This window comes from Alexandromys fortis, unplaced genomic scaffold, assembly GCF_014885135.2.
Source record: "Alexandromys fortis isolate MF-2015 unplaced genomic scaffold, M_Fortis_MF-2015_v1.1 scaffold_258, whole genome shotgun sequence".
Taxonomy (NCBI): Eukaryota; Metazoa; Chordata; class Mammalia; order Rodentia; family Cricetidae; genus Alexandromys; species Alexandromys fortis.
In genome coordinates, this window is record NW_026068132.1 from 1464785 (window position 1) to 1486848 (window position 22064).

Consider the following 22064-nt stretch of genomic DNA (forward strand, 5'->3'; position numbering starts at 1 on the left):
AGGTTGGGGACTGGACGCAAGAGGAAAAGAGGGAAGGGTGGGGGGAGTCAGGGCAAAGAGACTGTATGCTTTGGCCTGGCTTCTGCAGGCAGCTTTACGATTAAAACTAAAGTCTGAAATAAGCTTAAGCCTGTGAATGAGGTGTACATTATGGGGCACTGGGGGATGTTTATTGGTTTCCAGAAGGGACCACTCTGGTGGGGTCCCTCTCAACAGTTCCCTGTGGTTTGCAGTTTTGGAAGGAACACATGGGCAGATAGAGCTCTCTACCTTCCTAATTCGGAAATAGATGACCTGCAGATCCGACTTAGAAAAACACACTACTGACTCCTAAAGGAGATATTAAAGGGGTTCGTTGTGTGGCCCTAGAGTCATGACTCAAGGCACCTCCTAAGAAAACCAGTTCTTGTGAAATGTCTTCCCAGAAGTTGGTGGTACATATCCTTGATGATGTAAACCTAACACCCTCTCAGGAGAGTCCTGGGAGAAGGTTTTCCATCTTTTCATCTCCCAAAGAAGTCTGGGGACTCAGGCATCAAATCCCATCTTCCAGAATTCTGTGCATCAGTACCTGCCATCTCTCAGAAGCCATGCCCAATCCCGTAAACAAGATGTTTAGGAAGACAGTTCGGGAAGAAACTGTGCCACTGAGGAGCAAGGAGGCGATTTCCAGCTACCTCAGCAGCTTCTGATCCATGGACTGATTTCAGATGCCCAGGAAACGTTTTATTGAAGATCTTAAAGGAGGGGTTGCTGAGGTGCCTAGGGTGCTGAGGGAGATCCAGTTCTTGTCAGGTCTGTGTTCAGGAAGTACGTACAGAGTTGCCCTTTGCCTTTGACCTTGATGACACCCCGGCTGTAGCATATATACCCCAGGGATTGCAGGGCCCTAGCTGTCTCCTCAGTCACCTGCAATTGGAAGAAGGGTAAGGGAGCGTAGCCTTTCCGTGTTCCCTCCCCCACCCCTACATCATAGTTCTCTCACTTGGATCTTGCCAAGAACTCCTGTACTCTCCATGCGGCTGGCCACATTCACTGTGTTCCCCCAGATGTCATATTGTGGCTTCTGCGCCCCAATCACTCCTGCTACTACTGGTCCATGGTTCAACCCTGATAAGAAATGTGGTAAGGAGGGACTTTGATGGGGGCGAACTTTGAAGAAGGAGATTAAAGGAGATGGTTTAGTAAGAGTCTTAGAGGTTGGTGGAGAGAGGATTGGGGAAGAAAAGGGAAGGGAAGGATGAATCTCTTAGCTCTCAGATCGTGGGCTTATGTTTCAGGCTAGAGAGCAAGTCTAGAGGGAGGGTGTTCAGGGATGAGCTGGAGAGCAGCTAAGGAAGGTCTTAGGGAGGGGAGGGGAGGTACCCCCTTGCCCCAGCAAAGGAGGCCCCTCACCCACACGCAGGCGGAAGTTATTGAATGAGTGCTTGTTGATGATATCCAGCTTAGACCCCAGGGCCACTGCAAATTCCACCATGGTGCCCAGATGGCTGCAACTTCGATCGACGTCCTGGTAAATGGGTCCACCCACCATGATGGGCAGAGAAATAAGTCCGGCTCATGAAAACGCCCACCAGCGGAAGCCCCCCAGGAGGGTTGGCAGGAAGGGGTGGCTGTACCTGTTGTGTATCCTGTCCAGACGTGGCGTTCAAGCCTGTGGCTGCCATGTAGGTGCTGCCGATAGTTTTGATCTTCTCCACTCCACTGAACTTTGGCTTGGAGAGCAGCTGTAGAGAAAGAGGCCGTGTCCCCCTCTCTCTTGCTTTCACCACTCCTTCTCCAAAAGCCTGCCCAGGCCACTGGAGGCTAAAGGACCACGCAGGGCTGGAGATGGTGGTGGGAAGGAGGTAGTTGGCAGCGTGCAATGAAGGGGTAAAGCTCAGAGGACGGGGAGGGTTGGAGAGGTTGGGGAGTAGACGTGGCCGAATGGTCAGGAGAGCAAAATGCCAGCAAGAGCTGGTGGGGGGGGGGGATCCAGAATTTGGAACATGGGGTCTTGTATCGCACCTCATCAAAATCAGCAATTATCTCATTGAGCAGCCGCAGACACTCCAGGCCCTCATGGTTGATGTTGGATTCAGAGTAGAATTCCTTAAAGTCCGGGACCGATGCGAAGAGGACACAAACGCATTCATACGACTGGTGGTAGAGATCCTGCGAACAGGAGGGGCAGACGCTTAGCCGCTGGGCCAGCAGCTTCAGTCCTCACCCAAGGGAGTAAGTCTGAAGAGGGATGAGCCAGAGAGCAGCTACTGCACGCCTCAGGGTGTGAACAGGAGGTAGAAAGGTGGCCCCATTTGCAAATTTGGAGTTAAGCTTTTTGAATTAAATAAGTTTATTGGTTTTATGTATTATGCGTGTGTGTGTGTACATGCCAAAGCATGTATGTAGCGCTCAGAGGAGAACTTTCAGGAGTTAGTTCTCTCCTTCCACTTTGAGTGTGTTCCAGGCTGTGAAGTATTCTTTACCTTCTGAGCCCTAGAGAACTGGATTTTTATTTTAATTAATTAAAATTTGCTTGAATTGACACATATGGCTAACAGCTACCATATAGGGTGTTGTAGAGCTACAGGGATGGGTGGCGTGCTCTTCAGACCATTCCCACCACTGTTTGACGAGGGCTTCCGAAAGCCATGACATGGCCATGACTTGGAAAGATGCTTGCCTTCTCCTCCCTCACTCCGACCCCCTGGCCATGGTCCTCCTGCCATGGTAGGCAAACTCTGCCGCCGAGATATAAGCCCAGAAGTTGTTCTTTCTAAACAAAAACTGGAAGCACAGATTTTGTGGCCACCAAGGACAAGGCCCAAGACTGTGCTCTGACATGGCAGGGGTGTGGGTGACCACTAATCCACTGTCTGGGGACCCCAGAAAGGACGGGAGAAGACCCAAGATTCTCATCCAAGCTCAGTTGCATCTGGGCCTCTGGAGTATGGGGTTGGGAGTCACCTCATTGCGCCGGTTCTGGCCGATGAACTGGGGGGCCACGTGTGCCGGGAGTACATTCTCCAGGAGGAGCCGGGTCAGGTTCTCCATTGTCTCAGTCTCCTCTCGCTCCCGCCTCAGCTTCTTCTTCCACAGGAAGTCCAGGCGGCAGTAATACTCATTCTAGGGTGACAGAGCAGTGTCCCCAAGACCCCCAGCCAGCTTAGAGATAAGGTTTAAGGTACAACTGTCCTGGAGGGAGGTGGCTTTTAAGATCTATTTCAAATTAGGTTATGCAGAACGAACAATAGACATTTTTCATAGCCATGGTTTTTCTTAGATTTGGGGATAGGAGAGGGGGGTGCTGGTGAGAACCTGAGGGGCTTAGAGAGGGAAGAAGTAAGAGTCGGGACACTCTCTTGGAAGTTTCAAATGGACATACTACTCGGGCTCAGCCCTGAAGATGAGACAGAAAAGTTACCAATATGAGAACCCAGCCTCAGCCATTCACACGGAGGCCCCAGAGGACCGAGCTGAGAGATATACCTGCCGAGCCAGGACAAGAAGCGTGAAGAAGAAGATGAAGAAGTAGATAGCTCCCATCAGTTTGGGTTCCTTCAGTACCCCTGGCCTGAGAGATCAGAATCAAGATTGTTGTTCCTTGCTCTGCCCCTTCCTGATGGCCTCCTTCCTGCTCCCAGTGCCCAAAGAGCCCTCAGCACCCCTCCCTTTTGCCTTGTGGGTGGTTCAAGTCTGCGAGGCAAGGGCAGCTCTGTGTCCTGTCTTACTCACTCTCCCGAGGGCTTGAGCAGATGTGCCCTGTGAGTGTTCTTACCTGGAGTCCAAAGGGCTTTGATAAAGCTGGGCGATGAGGCAGTCGGACAACCAGGCGTAGGAGTGCAGAAATAGGGAAGAAGATGCCACCAGCCACAGCAGAAGTAGCAGCAGTTTCAGTTCAAAGCTCATGTGCAGGAAAACGGAGCAGGAGAGGAAACCCAGCACGCAGCAATGCATGGAGTACTGTGGGCCGGGCAACGCAGTCAGAAGCATCCCCTGGAGAGCACTGGGAGAACGCCCACAGCTCCTGTTCTCCCAGGGCACGGGGCATACCGGGTCAATCGGGATATCATTCATGAAAACAGACACTGGCTATGCCTACTGTCCTGGATGGGGTGTTCTTTAGCTTATGAGTTGGCAGACTGACGAGGAAGGGTATGGGGAGAGAGACTCAGGGCCGTACAGAAACACTCACCGGGATGCTGATGAGGGGCAGGGATCCTGGCAGCTCCCAGGAAGCGTTGGAAGCCATGGAAGATGCATTGGAAGCCAGGAAAAGGCAGTCTGACGGCACTGGCAAGAAGAGCTGCAGAAGGAGATGGGTGGAGGGCAGGTGAGCTCCTTGGGCTGCGACTGAGCCAGCAATGGCTCAGAGCCAAACTCCTCTAAAGAGGCATATTCTACTCCTTCTGACGGATGAGCGAGCTTCCGATGGGTCCTTACTGGGAGGAGGGGCTGTGAGAGATGTCACGGATACTAGTACGCCATCAAACCAGTGTCAGTTCTTGTCAACTACTTAACCCTGCAGGCTGCCTTTCTTCCTTCCCTCGCTCTTTTTAATTTGTCAGGGGGATAACTCCTATTGAGTTCTAGGAACAATTATAAAAATTCTGTAAACTTCAGCCAAGTAAGCTAAAAATGATGAGTGCCTACAGAGGAAAACAAAAGAACATTCAACAAAGTGTTAACCATGAGTATGCCTGGAGGGTAGGATACACACACACACACACACACACACGCACACACACACATACACACATACACACACATACTCACACACACACGCACACACACACACATACACACACACATACACACACATACTCACACACACACATACACACGCACACACACACATACACACACACACACACACACACACACACACACACACACACACACACACACCGCCCAGCATCTTTTGGTCTTTCTTCAGCTGTCATTTTAGATCCAGGGATTCCCTTCCAACCCCACAGGTCCAGTATGTCCTGATGGTGGTAGATAGAAACCCCCCCCCCTTTGTCCTCACCAGGCTGGCGATGGCCATGGTGAACACCAGGAGGATGGTGGCAGTGCCCAGCGCTACTCGAAGTCCTGGCCGTGTGGCCACCAGGACAGACAGTGCAGGCAGCCAGTGCAACATTTTGGGACCTTTCTGGACACACTTCTGTGGAAGGAGAACAGGTGTCATAACTACAGGGCTGGGGCTCCTTCTTCAGGCCTGGTCATGGCGAGGGCTCCAGCTTGTCACTCCCCCTTTTCCCAGACCTCCTTACCGTCAGGTGCTCTGAGAAGCAGACGAAGAGGAGGAGAAGGAAGAGGAGGAAGGTGATGCTATAGGTGATGGCCAGAGCTGGGGGCCTAAGAGAAGACAAGAGGGGGGCTTTGAAGCGCCAGAATGAGCTCCGGGGAGGGGGCTGTGCTTGCCATCTGGTTGGGAGGTGGGGTTGGGGAAGGGGAGTAGTGTCAGGGATGCAGAGTAGCTGCTGAGGAAGGGCGTAATGTTCTGGTGTTCTGGGAACTAACAGTCTAGAGCAGAGTGTCAGCAGAACAGGAACTGATAAGGTTGGAACAACATTGGAGGGAGCAGGGGATTCACAACCGTGGCCATGGCTGAATCAGCCTCTGGGCTCAAACTCTTTGATCGCTGAATGTTGAGCGAGACCTTATTCTGCCAAGCAGCGGCCTAGGTTTGAGAGCCTATATTATAACTCAGTCATTTGCTGTGAGAGTTGGGCTTGGTGATGAGAACACAACGCCCTTCGTGGGGATGTTGCTATTGTTCAAAGATACAGGTAATTGAAAGTGGTCTGTATGTACAATGTTTTTCCAGTAGTGAGGACTGAACCTAAGGCCTCATTAAATGGATGCCACTCTCTGCCACCCAGTTACCCCCCTAGCCCCAGGATGTACATAAAGATGAGGACTGTGATTACCTCCAGAGGATGTGGGTGAGTGTCTGAAACTCGGGGGAAGGTGCCAGCAGAAGAAAGTGTAGGTCATGGGTCAGGAAGGGCAAAGGGTTCCGTATGGGAGAGCCAGTGCTGTTGTTGCCTGGCGCGATCTCACCTGCTTGTCACCAGCATTTGGATAGTGAAGTTGCATAGAAACACCAGGAAGGTGCAGGCTGTGTAGTACTTGAAGGCAGGGAGTGCAGAGAGCCGATACTGGAAGCAAAGGGGTCCATGGAGACAAGGTATTGGTGTTGTCCATGGCTGGGGAGGAAGCAAGCCTGGACAACAGGTGGGTCTCTGGCCTCATCCTCCACCCCTCGGTTCATCTAAGTAGCCCCCACACATTCTTCAAGGAGATGTCCCCACTCTTGTTATTGCCTACACAAATACCTCAGCCTACAGATGACATTTTTTGTCATAACCTGGGTTGGCCTCAGGATGACCTTGAACTCGGGATCCTTCTGCCTCACTTCCTAAATGCTAGGGTTAAGTACCGTGATCCCTGGCATGACTTTCCTAAGAGAGACACAATCCCCTCATCCTAGGGTCCAAAACTATGCAGACCTGGGAAAGACAGGTAGGGTGAGAAGTCCTAAGCCTTCCCGGGGCCAAGAGCCAAGGCTGCGAAATCTTTTGTTGCTCTGTTCTCCGTCCCACCTGCTTCTCCATTTCCGGATCTCTGAAGTACAGGGTCAGGAGGTTGAAGTCCTTCGACTGCTTCCACTGTCTGGTGTGAGGCGGGAGGTGGCGAGCACCACAGAGGATGGGGGAGGCCGGGGCAGAACAGGTGGAGGTGGTCGTGAGGGTCTTTCTCTAGGAAAGCTCCCCACTTCTCGCCAGCAACCCCCAGCCCTCTGTTTTCCGTACTTCTGAGAGTTGAGCTGCTCGATGACCTGGAAGAACTTGGCGTCCCCGGTGTCCAGTTCATCATCTAGTCCCCGAGGGGCACGACTCCTGCACAGTGGCAGCCAAGCCAGTTACCACAAAGATCCTCAAAAGTGCCCAGATGAAGCAGTCCCCAGGGAGGATTCACCCAGTGAGCCCCACTGTCAAAGGTGAGGTTTCCTCACCGGTCCAGGCTCCGCTGGGTGCCAAAGGCCTTTTCCTGTTGAAAGAACACATGATGGGGCTGTGGTGAATAATCCCCCTTCACGAAGACAGGCTGTAAACCTGACTGAATTTTCTACCTCTGTCCTTGACCATGTGTGCCTGGCCTGGCTGCTTCTGCTGCTGCTAATGGCCTGCTTCCTACTCTGAACCAAATCCTACTGACCCAGGAAGGATCATTTCAAATTCTATTTCCTCCTAGCTCTATAGACTTCCAGGGTCCTTAAAGGCTGGCTCTTGGAGATCATCTATTTTTTTTTTGTTTTTGTTTTTCAAGACAGGGTTTCTCTGTAGCTTTTGAGCCTGTCCTGGAACTAGCTCTTGTAGACCAGGCTGGCCTCGAACTCACAGAGATCCGCCTGCCTCTGCCTGGGATTAAAGGTGTGTGCCACCACCGCCCGGCTGGAGATCATCTTTTAACTGGGCAATCCTTCATCCTATATTTGGGTGCCTGTTAGTTGTGTCTCCTTAAAGACTGCATATTCCAGGGCTGGGGAGATGGCTCAGTTGCTCTTCCAAAGGTTCTGAGTTCAAGTCTCAGTAACTATGTGGTGACTCACAACCATCTAATGGGATCTGATGCCCTCTACTGGCATAAAGTCATATATGCAGATAGAGCGCACGTATACGTAAAATAAATAAATAAACCTAAAAAGACGGCAGATTCTAAAGGTAGGGACTTTCCCATTCACTCTTGAATGTTAACAAATCCATTGACTTGAATTGAAGTGACTATGCAGAAAATATTGATCCCTCTCTGACTCTTTGTTGGGTCAGCTATGCTGAGCTGAGAGTTGGCCAAGGTAGTTAACAAAGTACAGAGAAGAAAGGAAAGGGAGGGATTCATCTTGATTACAGTCATACAGTCATTCTCTTCTTCACCAAAAGGCGCACACAATATTTGCGAAGTTATAAAAATGGCCAGGTGTAGAAGAGCAATTACTGAGGGAGAAAGGGAATTTCTGTGCCCCCCAGACGGGTACAAGAAGTCTGTTGACTATCCTTTCCTATCCTCCTTGGTTCATTTGATGGTAACAGGATTACAAACCAAAACCGGTATACAGGAGAAGCAGAAGGGGAGAATAAGATTCTCAGGCCGGGAGGATGGTAGAGCCTCGATATGAGCCCAGGGCTGCTTATATGTCCAGGCCTAGCTTTTGTCAACCGACTCCCTTCTGCCTTACGGTACATGAAAGTAGGGGGGAAAATCTACTTGTTTCTGTCTTTTCAAGAATTTTCCTAGTGGCTGACACAGAGCATGAAGGTAGGTGTGGCAGCATGTGATTCCAGCACCCAGGAGGCCTGAGGCAGGAGGATGGCTTCCAGCTGGGCTATACCGTGAGGTCTTGTCTCAAAGCAACAAAACAGTGCTAGGATCAATGTATGGGTGGAACTTTTCAGCACTGTGCTGCTCTACCACCCCCAAACCCCACAATGTTAAGAGTAAGCAGATGCAGGCCTGGAGAGATGGCTCAGAGTTAGAGCTCTGGCTGCTCTTCCAGAGGTCCTGAGTTCAATTCCCAGCAACCACATGGTGACTCACAACCATCTGTAATGAGATCTGGTGCCCTCTTCTGGTGTGCGGACATACACACAAGTAGAACACTGTGTATATAATAAATGAATAAATCTTAAAAAAAGAAAGAAAGAAAGAGTAAGCAGATGTTTGCCTAGAATACATGTAGCACTGGGTTTGATCCCCGGGGTGTAGTGGACCACATCTGTAATCTCCACTTGGGAGGTGGAGATCACAAACTCCAAGGACACCTTGGCTACATAGTGAGTTCAAAGCCAGCTTAGGACCCATGAGACTGGGAGGAAGAGGGGAAGGGAGGGAGGGAGGGAAGGAGTAGGTTCATTTTGGGAATCATTAATATTTGATTGAATCCCTGGGTCTTCAGGGGTCAATTTCTAGGCTGATGAGGCCCTGCTCCAATCAAGAAATAACCCTCAAGCAAGCTGTGCCCCTCACACTGAGCCTTCACAGTAGCCCTCCGGTGGGCCTTTCTATTGCGAGAATTGCACCCAAGCTTGTCTCGTGATCTCTGAGCTTGTGACAGACTCCACGCAACATTCCTTCTGCATCACGGAGACCTCATTTTGCAACAGGGTGTGGGCTCTTGGAGCCTTACTTTCTCTTCCTCCTGCTCATTTAACCACGCCCCCTTTTTAAAAACCCTTTTGACCTCTTCCTTCACTAGACTGACATATGGAATCCTTCCTAGAGCTACTGCTGCCAATGCCCCCCTCATGCCCACTGCTTACTGAGATCTAGAACCTGTTTCTGCTGGATTACAAAGGAAGGAGAGAGGATGGAATCCGGAAGTCTCTGAAGACGCCTCAGAAATCCAGCCAGGCAGAGCTAACACTGCTCTGGGGGAGTGTCAGAAAGGCGGCTGCAGTATGAGAAAGTGGGAGCAGATATGAGAAAGATAGGGTGATGGGGAGAGTAGGTTGAAATACAAGCCTAGGCGGGAGAGATTTAAGAGCCTTCGCGACAGGTGGGTCACAGGTTAGCTCTAAGTCTTACACGTAGGCTCACCAGTGACAGGCCCTGTTCTAGCTTCACCCAGACAAGCTGTAAGCCCACTTCTTCCCCTCTGCCACTGCTTTGCCTGTTTGCAACGTCTTTCTTCTTCAAGGCCATGAGCGAGTTCCCTGCCACCTCGTTGTAATAGTGTCTGAGCGCTGAGGAGTAGAGGCAACAGCCACCTCGCTCACAACTTAACTTTGGGAAGGATGAGAGTACAGTAGTGTAGTAACGGATCTTGACAGAGGCATTTGCTGGCGGGATGGGTGTGCCGAGTCTGGAGGAAGTGGGGTCACCTTTGGGTGGCCGGGGAAGGGAAGATTGCGGTGCACTGGGCATGGTGACAGGATCTTTCATTATCTCGGAGGTGAGCTGGGAGGGCAAGAGGAGGTCTGAACCACTGACCGGGGCAACCAGGCAGTTCAAGGCTGTCACACATTACCAAGTGATTCATTGGGGGGCGGGGAGCCTGGGAGTGGAGCCTCGTGACAGTGGAGGCCGTTTTTCCTCAGGCACAGGGGTTTATAACGGAAGTGTACATACCGGAAGTGGAGTGGAGGTGGATAGAGGGCTGTCAACATGGCTTAGGTGGGCGAAAGGCTTGGCTGCACCCCAAGACTCCAGATAACGAGTCATCAGTAGTGACGGGCGCATCTTGTGTCCCTCCAAAGAAGACAGTAATCCTTTTGCAGTGACCTTCTCATCTTCCTCCTCAGCCTGGGACATGTGAAGTCTGAGAGTAAAAACGAGGTATTTCCCTACCCTCCCACGCTGCTTATAGGCTTGTCCCATGGCAACTCAATTTCTGGCATGGAAGGAAAGGCTGGTCTTGCTGACTAGGTGGTTTGCTTGGTCCACTCTGCGGGGTCCAAGCTGGGCTTTTACCCGAGGATCGATGACCAGGTATGTAGGTTCGCCTAGCTCCCGAAGGTATGGGTCTCGGTGTTCCATGTCTGCACTCTCCACAGCATACGCCCCTGCCAGCAGAGCCAGGGTAGCCCCTGTGATGTGCACTCGTCTGGAAGGAAGAAGCAGTGAAAGTCAGGAGGGACAGCCCTCTAAACCTTCAGTTTCTTTCAAAAACCATTCCCAGACCTGTGCCTTCAAGAAGGGCCCCATGTTACAGGGAGTGCCTCCCAACACCCCCCCCCAATCTCCCCGAACTTGTCTTAAGAGACTGTAAACAGAGGAGTAGCAAGTGGAAGAGTCAATTGACCTTTTGTTGTAGCTCCAAGCTCCACGTCTTACCCTGGCACGCCGCCAGCTTCCATGTGATTGGCCAATGTGACGTCATGGGACCAGACATCATACTGCCACTTCTGTAGCCCGATGACTCCACAGAGCACACTGCCCGAGTGCACGCCCACACGCATGTTGATGTCCACACCGGTGGCTACCCGGATTTTCCTGAGCCGGGTGTAGGACAAGCTTAGTCCTGCCCGGCTCCTCCTTTTCTCAAGGAGTACTGTGTCATCCTGCCTCCCACATTCCCTCCAACAGCCGTGTCTCTGAATTTCTCCCGCTCGCACCCCCAAACTGACCTGATGGCCCGGCACATGTCCAGGCCCATGCGCACGCAGTTGACGGCGTGGTCTGGCAGCGAGAGTGGCAGCCCGGAGACACAGTAGTAACAGTCTCCCAGGATCTTGATCCGCATGCATTCGTGCTCCTGGGAGTATGTGTGTGGGTGTGTGGAGGAACCTGGTTAGAGGCCAGAGGGGTAGGAGGGCGTTGGGAAAGGTGGGGAGTAACTGAGGTATTCCTGAAGAACTTCAGGATTGGAAGTGTCTGGGTCAGATCTATGGCCTCCCTTGGAATGGGACTGACTGAGGTCTCCTGTACAAGGTCTTTAGCAGAAGGAATAATCAAAGGCTGGAGGGTCTATGGTTCTCCCCAGTTTGGGTATACGTAGGGTACATTCATATCGGTCTATGATAATAGTGTCAGGATTGGGGGACATAGAGGCAAGACCCCAAGCTAGGATGTCTGATTAGGTGCTAAACTGAGTTGTCCAAAGCAGAAATTTCTCCCAGAAGGGCTGCCCAAGATCAGAATGCCTGAAAATCTCGGTGCATATCCAGAGGCTTTATGCTAGGGATGTCTGTAAAGTCATGGAGAGGTCTCTTGGGAATGGTGACAATTTCCTGAGTGGGATCCTGCAGTATCTGGGAGCTTGGCCTGTGATGTAAAACTTCTTAGAAGATGGGGGTGCTTTCCTTGCAAGAGAGTCCCAGCTGGTGGTATTTGAGGGCCCTGGGTGGGGAGGGAAACCCCTCTGACCTTGGCAATTTGGTCGAACTTGCCGAAGAGCTCGTTGAGCATAAGCACCAGCTCTTTAGGAGAGCACTCGCTGGCTAACCGCGTGAAGCCCACGATGTCGGCATACAGCACGCTGCATAGGGCGAAGCGTGTTAATGGGGCCAGGGCTGCAGCTCAGGGTCCGTCCCCTAATGGGGCCAGGCTGTAGCTCAGGTCCCTCCCCTAACAGGGCCAGGCTGCAGTTCAGGGTCCCCCCCCCCCCAGTGGGGCCAGGGCTGCAGCTCAGGGTCCCTCCCCTAACGGGTCCAGGCAGCGGCTCAGGGTCCCTCCCGGCTTCCTTTCTCCTACCTGACTCCTTGGTGCCTCTTGACATACAGGCTGTGGAAGTTGTTCTCTGGCCGTGACACTTGCACCGCCTGCAGCCGGGCCATGATCTCGGCTTTCATCTCTTGGGCCAGGTAGGCAGGAAGGATGGACAAGAGGAGGTGCTCCTGGAGAAAGTCCCTACGATGACACCCCTTCTACCCTCCTGCGCCCTGTAACCAAGAGCCTCAGCCCTTCCAATTTCTCAGGCTCCCACACATTGCATCTACCCACTGGTATGTATGAGCCCCAACATTTCCAGTCCATCTCGCAAGACTCCTGGATCCCAAACTGTCTTGGTCGCTTAGGGACTGAACTCAGTATCAACATCTAAACTTGAAATCTTCCTTTAATAACTTTTATCATCATCATTATCCTTATTTGTTATTATTATTTTGAGACGGTATCTCACTATGCAGCCCTTTCTGGCCTGGAACTCACTATCTAAACCAGAGTGGCCTCAGACTCACAGATATAGGTCTGCCTTAGCCTCCCAAGAGCAGGGATGAAAGGTGTGTGCCACCAGCCACCAAACCTGGCTAAAATTTAATTTTACTATCATTGCACGATGCGTGTGTATGTGGGCGCATGGGCCACAGTGTATGGGTGGAGGTCAGAAGACAGCTTAGTGGAGACAGTTATCTCCAGCTACCTTTATGCAGGCGCCGGGAATTGAACTCATGCCTTCAGGCTTGTGCAGCAAGAGTCTTACCTCTCAGCTGTCTCACTGGGCTTCAATTTCAACCTAGCAATGATCTTCCAGGGGTGAGTGATAGTCACATTTCATACAACAGAGGAAATACTTGAGAAAGGCAAACAAATTACCCAAACCCATTCCCTAGGAAGGTGCTAGAAAACTGTTCTCTCTGAGCTGCGTCCTCTTCCCTCCCTTAGGTCCTCCTGACCTGATGCTTCTTCTCCGTGTCCAACCTCCGGCGTGAGTGCAGGGAGCTGAGAGCCTCCCGGAATGTGGCCCGCAGTGCTCGCTCCATCAGGGCCTTGTGGTACGCTCCCACCACGTTCCCACACAGGAACAACACGGCGTTTGCTGCCAACTGTGGGTAAAGGCCAGACTTGGAGAGCACACCACCCAGCGGGGCTGGGAAGTTTATCTGTATCGTTCAAGTGAGTTCCAAGAACAGGATGAAGAGAGGACCTAAGCATCTCGGGGACGATTGGTCCCGCACTATGACGTCCATGGGGTTGAGCGGGTCCCTTTCTTCCTCTCTGCGGTCTGCTGTAGACACTCGGCTGCTGGGCTAACCTGGTCACTCGGGTCTAGGTGTCTTGCATGTATATTTCCTCTCTGAGAATATTATTCTATCACGTTCACCTCCTGAGCCCATTCCACTTGCAAGACACTACTCAAGTTAGGATCGCATGCTCCACTTTTCCCTTCAGTACCTGTGGGAGAATCACGACTGATTTCCCCATGACTATAGCGCCCTCTTCTGGTAAAGGCGGGCATGGTGCACCCATCTACCAGCTCCAAGAGGTCCCTATAGGAGGTTTATCTGTGTTGGATTCTGCACTCAAAGTTGAGCCCTGCCGTGGAGTCCCAGCTCAGCAAATGCTCAGAGGATTTTTATCAGGGGTTGAGCCGGCTGTAGACTATTATCTGCACTCTTACTTTTTTGTTTCTTTTTTTCGAGACAGGGTTTCTCTACGTAAAAATGCTGGCTATCCTGGAACTCGCTTTGTGAATCAGGCTGCCTCTGCCCAGTGCCGGGATTAAAGGCGTAGGTCACCACCCAGTGACTGTTGCATTTTTACCTGTGGTAGCAGAGCCCTCTGTGAGTCAGGCTGCCACCCAAGGTACAGTCCAAGGACCAGCAGATGTGAGAGTGATGAGGTGAGGCCCGCAACAGCCGCATCCCGCATGCCCAAGGGCAACATGGCATACACGGTGAAGATGAGGAAGAGGAAAAACGACACCTGGAGAAGGGTGTGGGAAGCCGAAGGCCTGGGTTTCACCGCACAGGGCCTGAGTTTGGGGTCTCTATTCCCCTGCTTCTTAACTGTAATTCTCCTCACCTGGTCCCAGGCGCTCACCACACCCCCAGTGAACAGGAATCCATGGCCTAGCGCCAGCAACGCAGCCCATATGAGGCCGGAAAGAGGTCGTGTCCAGCGCTGCAGTTGCTGCTCCCGGGAAGCCAGCCCCAAGAGCAGAGAGAAGCCGCCCAAACCACACAGCACAGTTGTCAGGAAGCTTGGGTCTGAGGTCAGCTCCTGTGGATGAAGGATACATGAAGCAAGGCTTTGGCATTGTCACAAGGTGAGACGGAGCAAGTTAGACGCCGTTCAGATCTGCTCTGTAAAGTGTCTTCAACACCTGCACAAAGAGAAAACGGCTGCTGGGACGGCACTGTGGGGAAGGGGGTTTGCCACCAAGCCTGGTGATCTAGTTCAATTCTCAGAATCCATGAGGTGAGAGAAGAGAATTCACGCCTTCGAGTTGTTCTTTGACCTCCACATGTATGCTTTCATGTCCACACACGAACACTCCCGCCCCGCACACACACAACACCCACATACAGCTGAATAAATGAAAAAAAAAAAAAAAAAAAACAGGGCCAGACTGCTTGTGTTTTCACATTTGATTGAACCATAAGAAATTGCTGAAACCCTACTGGTTTTACCCACGAAGCCCAGCAGTCTCACGTGGTAATGGCTCCTGCCCTCTTTCTAAATCTCAGTTTTGTTGGTTTTTCTTTTTTTTTTTTCCCCCTCTTTTTAATTGTTTGCTCTTTCAGGTTTGAGGCAGGATCTCAAGGAGCTTGGACTGGCCTCCAACTCTCTGTGCTGTGATTCCAGACTTGCCTGGCTATTCCCACAGTTCTTACCGCTTAAAGGGGAAACTGTAGCATGTGCTTGGCATTCGGAGTGAATATCACCCGAATGGCTAATTTGCTCAGGAGGATCCTCCTTCCTCAAGCCATGCGCTAACTTCACAAATATTTACCTAGGCAGCCCAAGTTTCCGCAACTCCTTGCCACGCGAGCTCTGACATCTGAATACCTGCTTTCCCACTAACCCAGAAGCCCCAGTCACGGTCCCTACCCTTTATTCCCACCTTTTTCTGAACTTGGGGTAACAAGGATTAGCAATACGCAGTCCTTTTTCCCACGTTGGCTCCGAAGAGTGAAAGGAAAACCCGGAACAGAATATTTCAAATTTGGGATTGAAAACCCCCTTCCTGCCCAATATGAAAGTGGAAAAAAGAATTTTGGTGGAGGGAGGAGGGTAACTAAGCCACATCGATGAAAACTGCCTCTTGGAAGTTTGTGGGTACAGCTAACAGCCCCACATTCCCAAACCTGGAGAGAAAAAGTCAGGAAATGAATTCCCCTAGGGATGTGAGTAGAGTTTCCTCTCTGGAAAACTGGAAAATCCGGTGTTGGATTTACCGTAGAACCAGTAGAACAGTGAGATGCATCCGGGACACATTTACCTCCCAGGATAGACCTAGGGAACAAACCTAGAGGGAGGAGGGTTTGGTCACATGTGCCCAGGGTCACAACAATTCATGACGGGTCAATGCTTCTTTTCCGGTTCCCAGCAAAGGCGTTATTAACTAAAAGACCCCGCAAATCCCAGTCCTTCAAATAGTCCCAGCCCGAAGCCAGCTCCCCCCCACCCCCGCCCCTAGAGCAGGCTCCCGCACCTAGCCCATCTCTCTCACCCTGCCGCTGGCCCAGGCGACGGCTGGCAGTGCCACCAGCGTGCAGAGCACGATGACCAGAAGCAATAGTAGCAGTGGGTACTGTTGGCTCAGGCTGTAGTAGGTCTCGTAGAAGAGATCTTCGCTGGGAGGCGGCCGGGGACTGAAGAGGCGGGCCATGGTCTCCCCCGCTCTAGCCCGGAGCCCCTGCCCTGGGAACCGAGTGAATAAACCCCACTGCGCTTTTCTTCCTTTCCCGGAGCCACTCTGACCCAAGCCCCTTTTCGAAGCAATAGGATTTCCTGCCAGGTCCCCCTCAAAGGGCTCCAGCTGAATGTGACAGGGCTTCTTGATCCTTCCCACAAATCAGACCGTGGTAGTGTCCTAGCAAAAAATCTCACTGGAGGGACAGGAGTTGAACCTAACGAGAAGGGGCCCCAGAATCTCCATCAACCCATTAACTCACTGCTCTGTGTCAAGCTCCTGAAGCTCTCTCGGCAAAGCTAGGCCCCGGGAGGGAGCCTAGGTGGGTGGGCTGGCTGCAGCTCACTAGTGTGAGCCGGCTTGCTAGTGGCTCAGGGCCGAGGGCGACTGGCACTTCCCTCTTGGCGCCAAGGCCCCCTCCCACTTCCCCACGATACAGTCCGGCCCCTTCCCGTGCGGAGCGGACTCCCCTGACTGCCTCCTATGCTCAGATTGTGTTTTCTAACAACCACCTCCCCTCTTTCTTCATGTGGTCTGTGGGAGACACACGAGGTAATGGAGAGGATTAAGAGGGATGTGTCAAGATAAAGATACAGTGTTTGGAAACGGGGAGGCTGGAAAGGCTGGAAGTCATGCCTGGGAGAACGTGGGAGGAGTGCTGTCCTGGTACCAGCTGGGGCTGGGGTGCGGGTGAGGACAGAAAGGGCATTTCCTTTCCACTTTTGATCCCTCAGGTGTGTCGAAGTGTGAACTCTCCAAACTCCAGCCTTCTCTATAGATCCTTGGGTTGGTGCTCCTCTTCGTTGGACATAGTTATCAATCCTTGGACTCAGAGAATCAAAAATGCTCCCATGCCTAGAAAGCAAGGTGCGTGGAGTCTGTGCAGTGGGAGTCTGGATGGTCTAGAGAGCCTGGAGCACCTTTGAATTTCCAAAGACCCTCTTTCACCAGGGCCCCAGGCCCAGTGCTCAAAATCCAGGAGAAAAGGGGAATGGCGACTTCTATCCCGTCAGTTCAGCCTTAGGGTGGCGCCAGTACTGAGCTCTGGAGGAAGAGCTCCACCCTGAGATTGGCGCACCAGAGAGCCAAGGCTCTGCAATTCCTTCCTGACACTGGCTGGGCCCTGACCTTATATGCCAAGAGGTTGCCTATAACTAGTCCCCAGAGCCCCCCCTTCCTGCTTCGGCCAGGCGGCAGCACCATCTCCTCTTCCCTCCCCCACCTCAGACTCACTCATAGTTAACATATTGTGTTTATTGACTTTTGGGAAATAGGTCAAAAATCGGTTTGGGTGTAGGTCTAAATGCTCTCAAAGAATCTTGGGGAGCACGGAAAGTGGCAATGATCGTCTTAGTCGTTCCGGGATCCTTACAATGTGCTTTAATTCTCTCTATACTGGCTTTAGACTCCTGCGGGTATTCTCCGAAACCTACTCATGGTGGGGCTGCCAGCCCCTGCCCCTGCCGCGCTGTGCTGGGCTCTTCTTGGGTAAAGCAGTTCTTACTTTCATGCAGTTGTTGTTTCCAATCTGCACTCCACAACAGTTCTCCAAGGTAACAGACTGTGACCCTTTGAAAGAAAAGGAGGTGGTGGTGGGAAGGTTCAGCAGTTAGAAAGAAGCGTTTAACAAGCACTTTGGGGAGAGAGGCAGCAGCGACACCTTGTGTTCGCCCTGGGGAGTGCAAATGCAGGGTCTTAGCCTGCTAGTGACTGTGAGCTGGGCCCCTCCAGAGTTAGAAGAAGCTGAAGAGGAATAGCGCCTGCTGTTTGGGTGTCTTTGATGGAAGACCCTCTGGATTGCCTTAGCAATAAAGGAACTGTGAAGACGCATGGATCTGGTGCTGGGGAGAGACAGCAGACCCCAGGGCAAAACCAGGTTATGTGTGACTTCAGTGGGATCTTCACCTAATGGATATCAGGTTCCTCATGTCAGGTTCCCTAGCCTTGGGCTGGGACTATTTGAAGGACTGGGATTTGCAGGGTCTTTTAGTTAATAATAACCCAACCAATGAGAAGGGTTGGGTTAGATGATCTCTAGTCCTTTCTTCCCCCCTCTGAGGTATCTCGACTCTATCTATAGGTGTTGAAGAAGAAGGTCATGGGAAAGTAAAGCGGGGGAGAGCAATAGAGGTTGAAGAATGGGTACCTGCTGTTGGATTTGGTCCTGGAGCCCAGGAGGTATCTTGTCTTTCATCTCCCTGCAAACAGCACAGAGTTCTCAGGCTTTCTATTCAAGAGGCTAGTTCCATCACTGTGGACCCCTCAACCCCAGCTTTTCCCTGGTAAGGGGGCATACTCTAGTCTTGCCAATGTCTCACCTGATTCCTTTGGGGGTGAGGACCGGGAGCCTCAGGGAAGTTTGGGCTGGGTGTTGGGCCTCTGGAGGGTAGAGTGTGTGGCATTTGGGGAGTTCCAGCCCCCGTATCCGAAGATGTCGCTGCTGTTGTGGCACGCCCAATTGGTTCTTGCTGTTCTCTTCCCTCCGTAAGGCTTATGCCTTCTTCAGGAACCGGTTTGGAGCCCCTGTCCAGGTGCAGGTTGTCCAGCATGTCAGAAACTGAGCTTTCCCCAGGGTCATTCATTTCTGTACCTCTCTGGCCTGACAACTCTCTGCTGCTGTTTCTGTGCTGAGACAGATACTGCTTCACCTGCACAGACAAGAGTTGAGGAGCCAGAGTAAGTACCAGGGATTATCTGCTGAGTCTGTTACCTGGAGACTCAGGGGTGGGTGGGGATGATGGTCAAGGATTAAAGAATGGTGACCGGCAGCGAAGATACATCAGAAAGTCAAAGGGGTCACATGTGCTGTACCTGACTACCTCCTGGGTGGGAAGGCAGTTTTGGAAACATACCTCGGAGACAGCAGCATCTACCTTGTCCTGTACCTGGAGGTAGGTTTCATCTGTTTTTGGACGGCAATCTGAAAGACATCAGAGTGAGTGGCATGCAAGCAGGACAAGCTTCCTGATCCTAGCTGCTAGAGAAACCCCCAACTCACCCTGGAAGGTTGGCCTGTCCTTGGGCTCAGAACTCCAGCAGCGTATCAGTAACTCCTTCAGCACTTCCAAGCCAGGAGTCTCAGGGCTGGGGGGAGGCAGCTCTGTCAATGAGGGTCGAATCTGCCTTTCACAAACTGCGTCACGAACTAGTGATGTTTGGTCTACCACTGGAGTGGGGGTGATAACAATAAGGGATCCATGATATGAGGTCACAGCCCATGGACAGAAGCAGGGAGTGTCAGCCCAGGGAGAGGTGGGGTGGGAAGAGGGCAGCTGAGTAGGAAAAAAGGTGAAAGGCGGGGCTCAGGGCTTTAGGTGCTTCTGGCACCCGGGGTAAGAGTCTCAGAGTCTCTCTAGAGTCTTACACTCAGCTTCTCTTCCAGCTAGCACAGCCCACGCAAGGATCCCAAAGCTGCACAGAAACAAAATGGAGGCTTAGCTGGCCCCTGGGAAGACCACTTTCCCAGGCCATATCCTTTAGAAGGGCCTAAATAGTATAGAAATTTGGGATGTTTTAGACTGGATATCTTACCTGTAGATGTCACTGGCTGGGGAAGCAGGCCGGTTGACATTAACCAATAGCTCTGGGGCCAAGTAAGATAGGGTACCCCCTGAATCCCTGGACCTGGACCTGGACGTGGACCCTGACCCTGACTGTGACCCTCCCTGAAATGTGGACAGGCCAAAATCTGCTAGCTGTAAGGGAAAGGAAGAGTGAGGTATTAGATGAAGGGGCCAGACGTTCTCCAAAATTTCCCCCTTCTCTCCTCCAGGAGATGCAGCCTCAGCTTTTTGAAGGTGGTCTTGGAGGACCAGAGGGAAAGGTGGAGTCAGTGAGACTCCAGGAGGAGATCTAAGATGCTGATGGGAAGGCCTGGGTCTAGGTGTGTCAGAATTTCTGGGATAAGTCAACCTGGGTCCATGGGGGTGGGGGGCTTTGTGGAATAGGCTTATGGAACTGACCCAGGTGGGTAAGGAGGGCCTCTGTCACCTGGTATGACTGACTAGAGATAAAATTCCTAGTTGACCTGGGCAGTCTTCTATTCAGAGGGACAGGCCGAGGGTACTCAACATGTTCCAAGCTTGCAGTAGGGTGTAGATGGGCTGACCTTGGCGTGGAGCTCTGGGTCCAGCAGCACATTGGAAGGCTTGAGGTCCCGGTGCAGGAGCACTGGGTTCAAGCTGTGCAGGTAACACATCCCTAGCACCACTTCATGCAGCAGGCGACAGAGGAGCGGCCAGGGTCGGGGACACGCGCTCTGTAGCAGCCCTGCGAGGGAGCCGTTCTCCATGAAGACTGTCACCAGAGCCGGCCCAGATATGTAATCCCACTCGAGGTCCTCGGTGACCCCAAGCAGGAGCAGCACGTACTGGCTACGCAGATTCGCCATAGCTTTCACCTCCCTGGATATCACCTTCCTACACTCCGAAAGGGAGTCACAGTCACAGTTGGGTCGGACCCTGGAAGGATCCCCCCCCCCCGCCCCGCCTTGCCCCTTGACCAGATCCTGCCTACAGCTGGGGTCACTCACGAGTTCACGATCTTGACTGCCACATCATGGCCCCAAGTTCTGTGTTGTGCCCGGAACACTGTACCAAATCCGCCATAGCCCACAAGCCTTGGGTTCATCAGTTCATCACAGGGTACAAGAGAGGCCGAGGCACCACAGCTCCTTGAGGGAAGGTTCTCATCCAGTAGGGGAGCCCGTCAGCACATTCTCCGTCTCCCAAGTTCCGCGGCTGAGCGTGGGCAGCGTGTCACCCTCCCCCTGCGGCCCACCCAGCCCCCAGCTTTGTCCCCTGCCTCAGCAAAGGCGCCCTCTGGGTGTGTCCCCCGGTATCCTGTGTGGCTGTGTCAGAGACTGAGGATCCATGGCACTCACCATAACTTAGCAGAAGACATCAGGAGTTAGCGGCTTCCAGGAGTTGTGTGCACAGAAAGCGGGAACGACGGTGACAGCTGGGGGTTTGGGTTGAGAGGAAGACAGCGCCTGCAAAGGGAGAGATCTATTGGTCCAGGCACGGAGGTCCAGGCCCCGAATTCCACTTCCCAGGACGTTCACCCAACCCTACTTTGAATGAGTGATCGAATAACTTCCTTCTTAAGGAGGTCCCGCCCCCTGGGGTGGAGCAAACGAAAACTTGGGGCTGTTTATTTCTGTGCACCTGTCTCGAGTAACTGGGCATTGGGTGTGTCACAAGAAAAAGAAAGAAAGAAAGAAAGAAAGAAAGAAAGAAAGAAAGAAAGAAAGAAAGAAAGAAAGAAAGGAAGGAAGGAAGGAAGAAAGAATTCTCACTTCCCAGGAACGCACAATTGGCTCTCCACAACAGCCCTGTCTCTCTTGGAACTAACTCTGTGTTCCTAGCTCCATCACCTGCCAAATTGGGTTGAAGGGAGAAGGAAAATTTTATGGTCTTAGACTCAGCTCTTCTAAGATTATGGGTAATGCTTCTAATAAGGCTTGCCTTGGGTCAGGTACACATAACGTCTTCCTTAATCTCGGATCAACCTTATTTACCTTTCTATAGACCAGGAAACACAAGCACTTTCAGTTTAAGTACCTTGGTCAAGTAAGTATGGAAATAGCTTAGAACCTGGCTCTTCTTCGCCAAGCTAGCCCATATTTATTTATTTAAAAAAATTTTTTTTGAGACAGGTTCTCTCAACGTAGCCCCGGGTGGTCTAGAATTTGCTAGATAGACCGGGCAGACCTCAGACTTACAGAGGACCATCTGCCTCTGCCTCTAGAGTAAGTTCTGGGGTTAAAGGTGTATGCCACCATGTTTGGCTTATTTATTTTTAAAATTTATTTCTCTGTGTGCACATCCATGTATGTGGGGGTGGGATGCATGTAATGGTGTGTGTACGAAGGCCAGAGGACAGCCTCTGGTGTCTGAGATGTTCTCTGCCGTGTGGAGCAACGCTAGCCATCCTGTGGAGGTTCCGGGATTCTCCTGTCTCTGCCTTTTATCTTATTGTAGGAATACCAGGATGACAGTCA

General features: G+C 51.9%; 2 protein-coding genes and 2 long non-coding RNA genes across 8 annotated transcripts; 2 read left to right on the forward strand and 2 right to left on the reverse strand.

The window, feature by feature from the left end:
- Positions 1–62: 62 nt before the first annotated feature.
- On the reverse strand, positions 63–16455 carry Adcy4 (adenylate cyclase 4). Of its 3 annotated transcripts, none has more exons than XM_050126063.1 (26): positions 16326–16455; positions 15881–16071; positions 14230–14427; positions 13969–14130; positions 13101–13250; positions 12181–12323; positions 11854–11965; positions 11115–11242; positions 10822–10980; positions 10459–10591; positions 10117–10290; positions 7007–7041; positions 6804–6890; positions 6594–6663; positions 6052–6149; positions 5259–5343; positions 5012–5149; positions 4178–4288; positions 3761–3945; positions 3472–3556; positions 2950–3108; positions 2008–2154; positions 1620–1727; positions 1396–1510; positions 986–1110; positions 63–909 (listed from the first exon to the last, which is right to left on the reverse strand). In XM_050126063.1, the coding sequence occupies exons 2-26, from the start codon at positions 16037–16039 to the stop codon at positions 763–765; spliced, it is 3213 nt and encodes a 1070-aa protein (XP_049982020.1). In that variant the 5' UTR covers positions 16040–16071; positions 16326–16455; the 3' UTR covers positions 63–762. The 3 variants fall into 3 exon arrangements, with proteins under 3 accessions (XP_049982020.1, XP_049982019.1, XP_049982021.1); XM_050126062.1 differs by having other exon boundaries at positions 6501–6663; XM_050126064.1 differs by lacking the exons at positions 63–909; positions 986–1110; positions 1396–1510 and having other exon boundaries at positions 1677–1824; positions 6501–6663.
- On the forward strand, positions 12312–13991 carry LOC126490858 (uncharacterized). Its single transcript, XR_007589263.1, has 3 exons — positions 12312–12431; positions 13090–13320; positions 13852–13991. It is a non-coding gene; the product is annotated as an uncharacterized lncRNA (long non-coding RNA).
- A 62-nt stretch (positions 16456–16517) lies between the features above and the next one.
- LOC126490857 (uncharacterized) lies at positions 16518–18689 on the forward strand. Of its 2 annotated transcripts, XR_007589261.1 has the most exons (5): positions 16518–16615; positions 16798–16930; positions 17469–17616; positions 18144–18345; positions 18553–18689. It is a non-coding gene; the product is annotated as an uncharacterized lncRNA (long non-coding RNA). The 2 variants fall into 2 exon arrangements; XR_007589262.1 differs by lacking the exons at positions 16518–16615; positions 16798–16930 and adding an exon at positions 16935–17071.
- On the reverse strand, positions 17300–21123 carry Ripk3 (receptor interacting serine/threonine kinase 3). 2 transcript variants are annotated; one of them, XM_050126070.1, is made up of 10 exons: positions 20946–21123; positions 20595–20735; positions 20172–20481; positions 19595–19758; positions 19428–19474; positions 19062–19229; positions 18916–18983; positions 18382–18711; positions 18210–18261; positions 17300–17632 (listed from the first exon to the last, which is right to left on the reverse strand). In XM_050126070.1, the coding sequence occupies exons 1-10, from the start codon at positions 20963–20965 to the stop codon at positions 17493–17495; spliced, it is 1440 nt and encodes a 479-aa protein (XP_049982027.1). In that variant the 5' UTR covers positions 20966–21123; the 3' UTR covers positions 17300–17492. The 2 variants fall into 2 exon arrangements, with proteins under 2 accessions (XP_049982027.1, XP_049982028.1); XM_050126071.1 differs by having other exon boundaries at positions 20595–20802; positions 20946–21112.
- Positions 21124–22064: the final 941 nt, after the last annotated feature.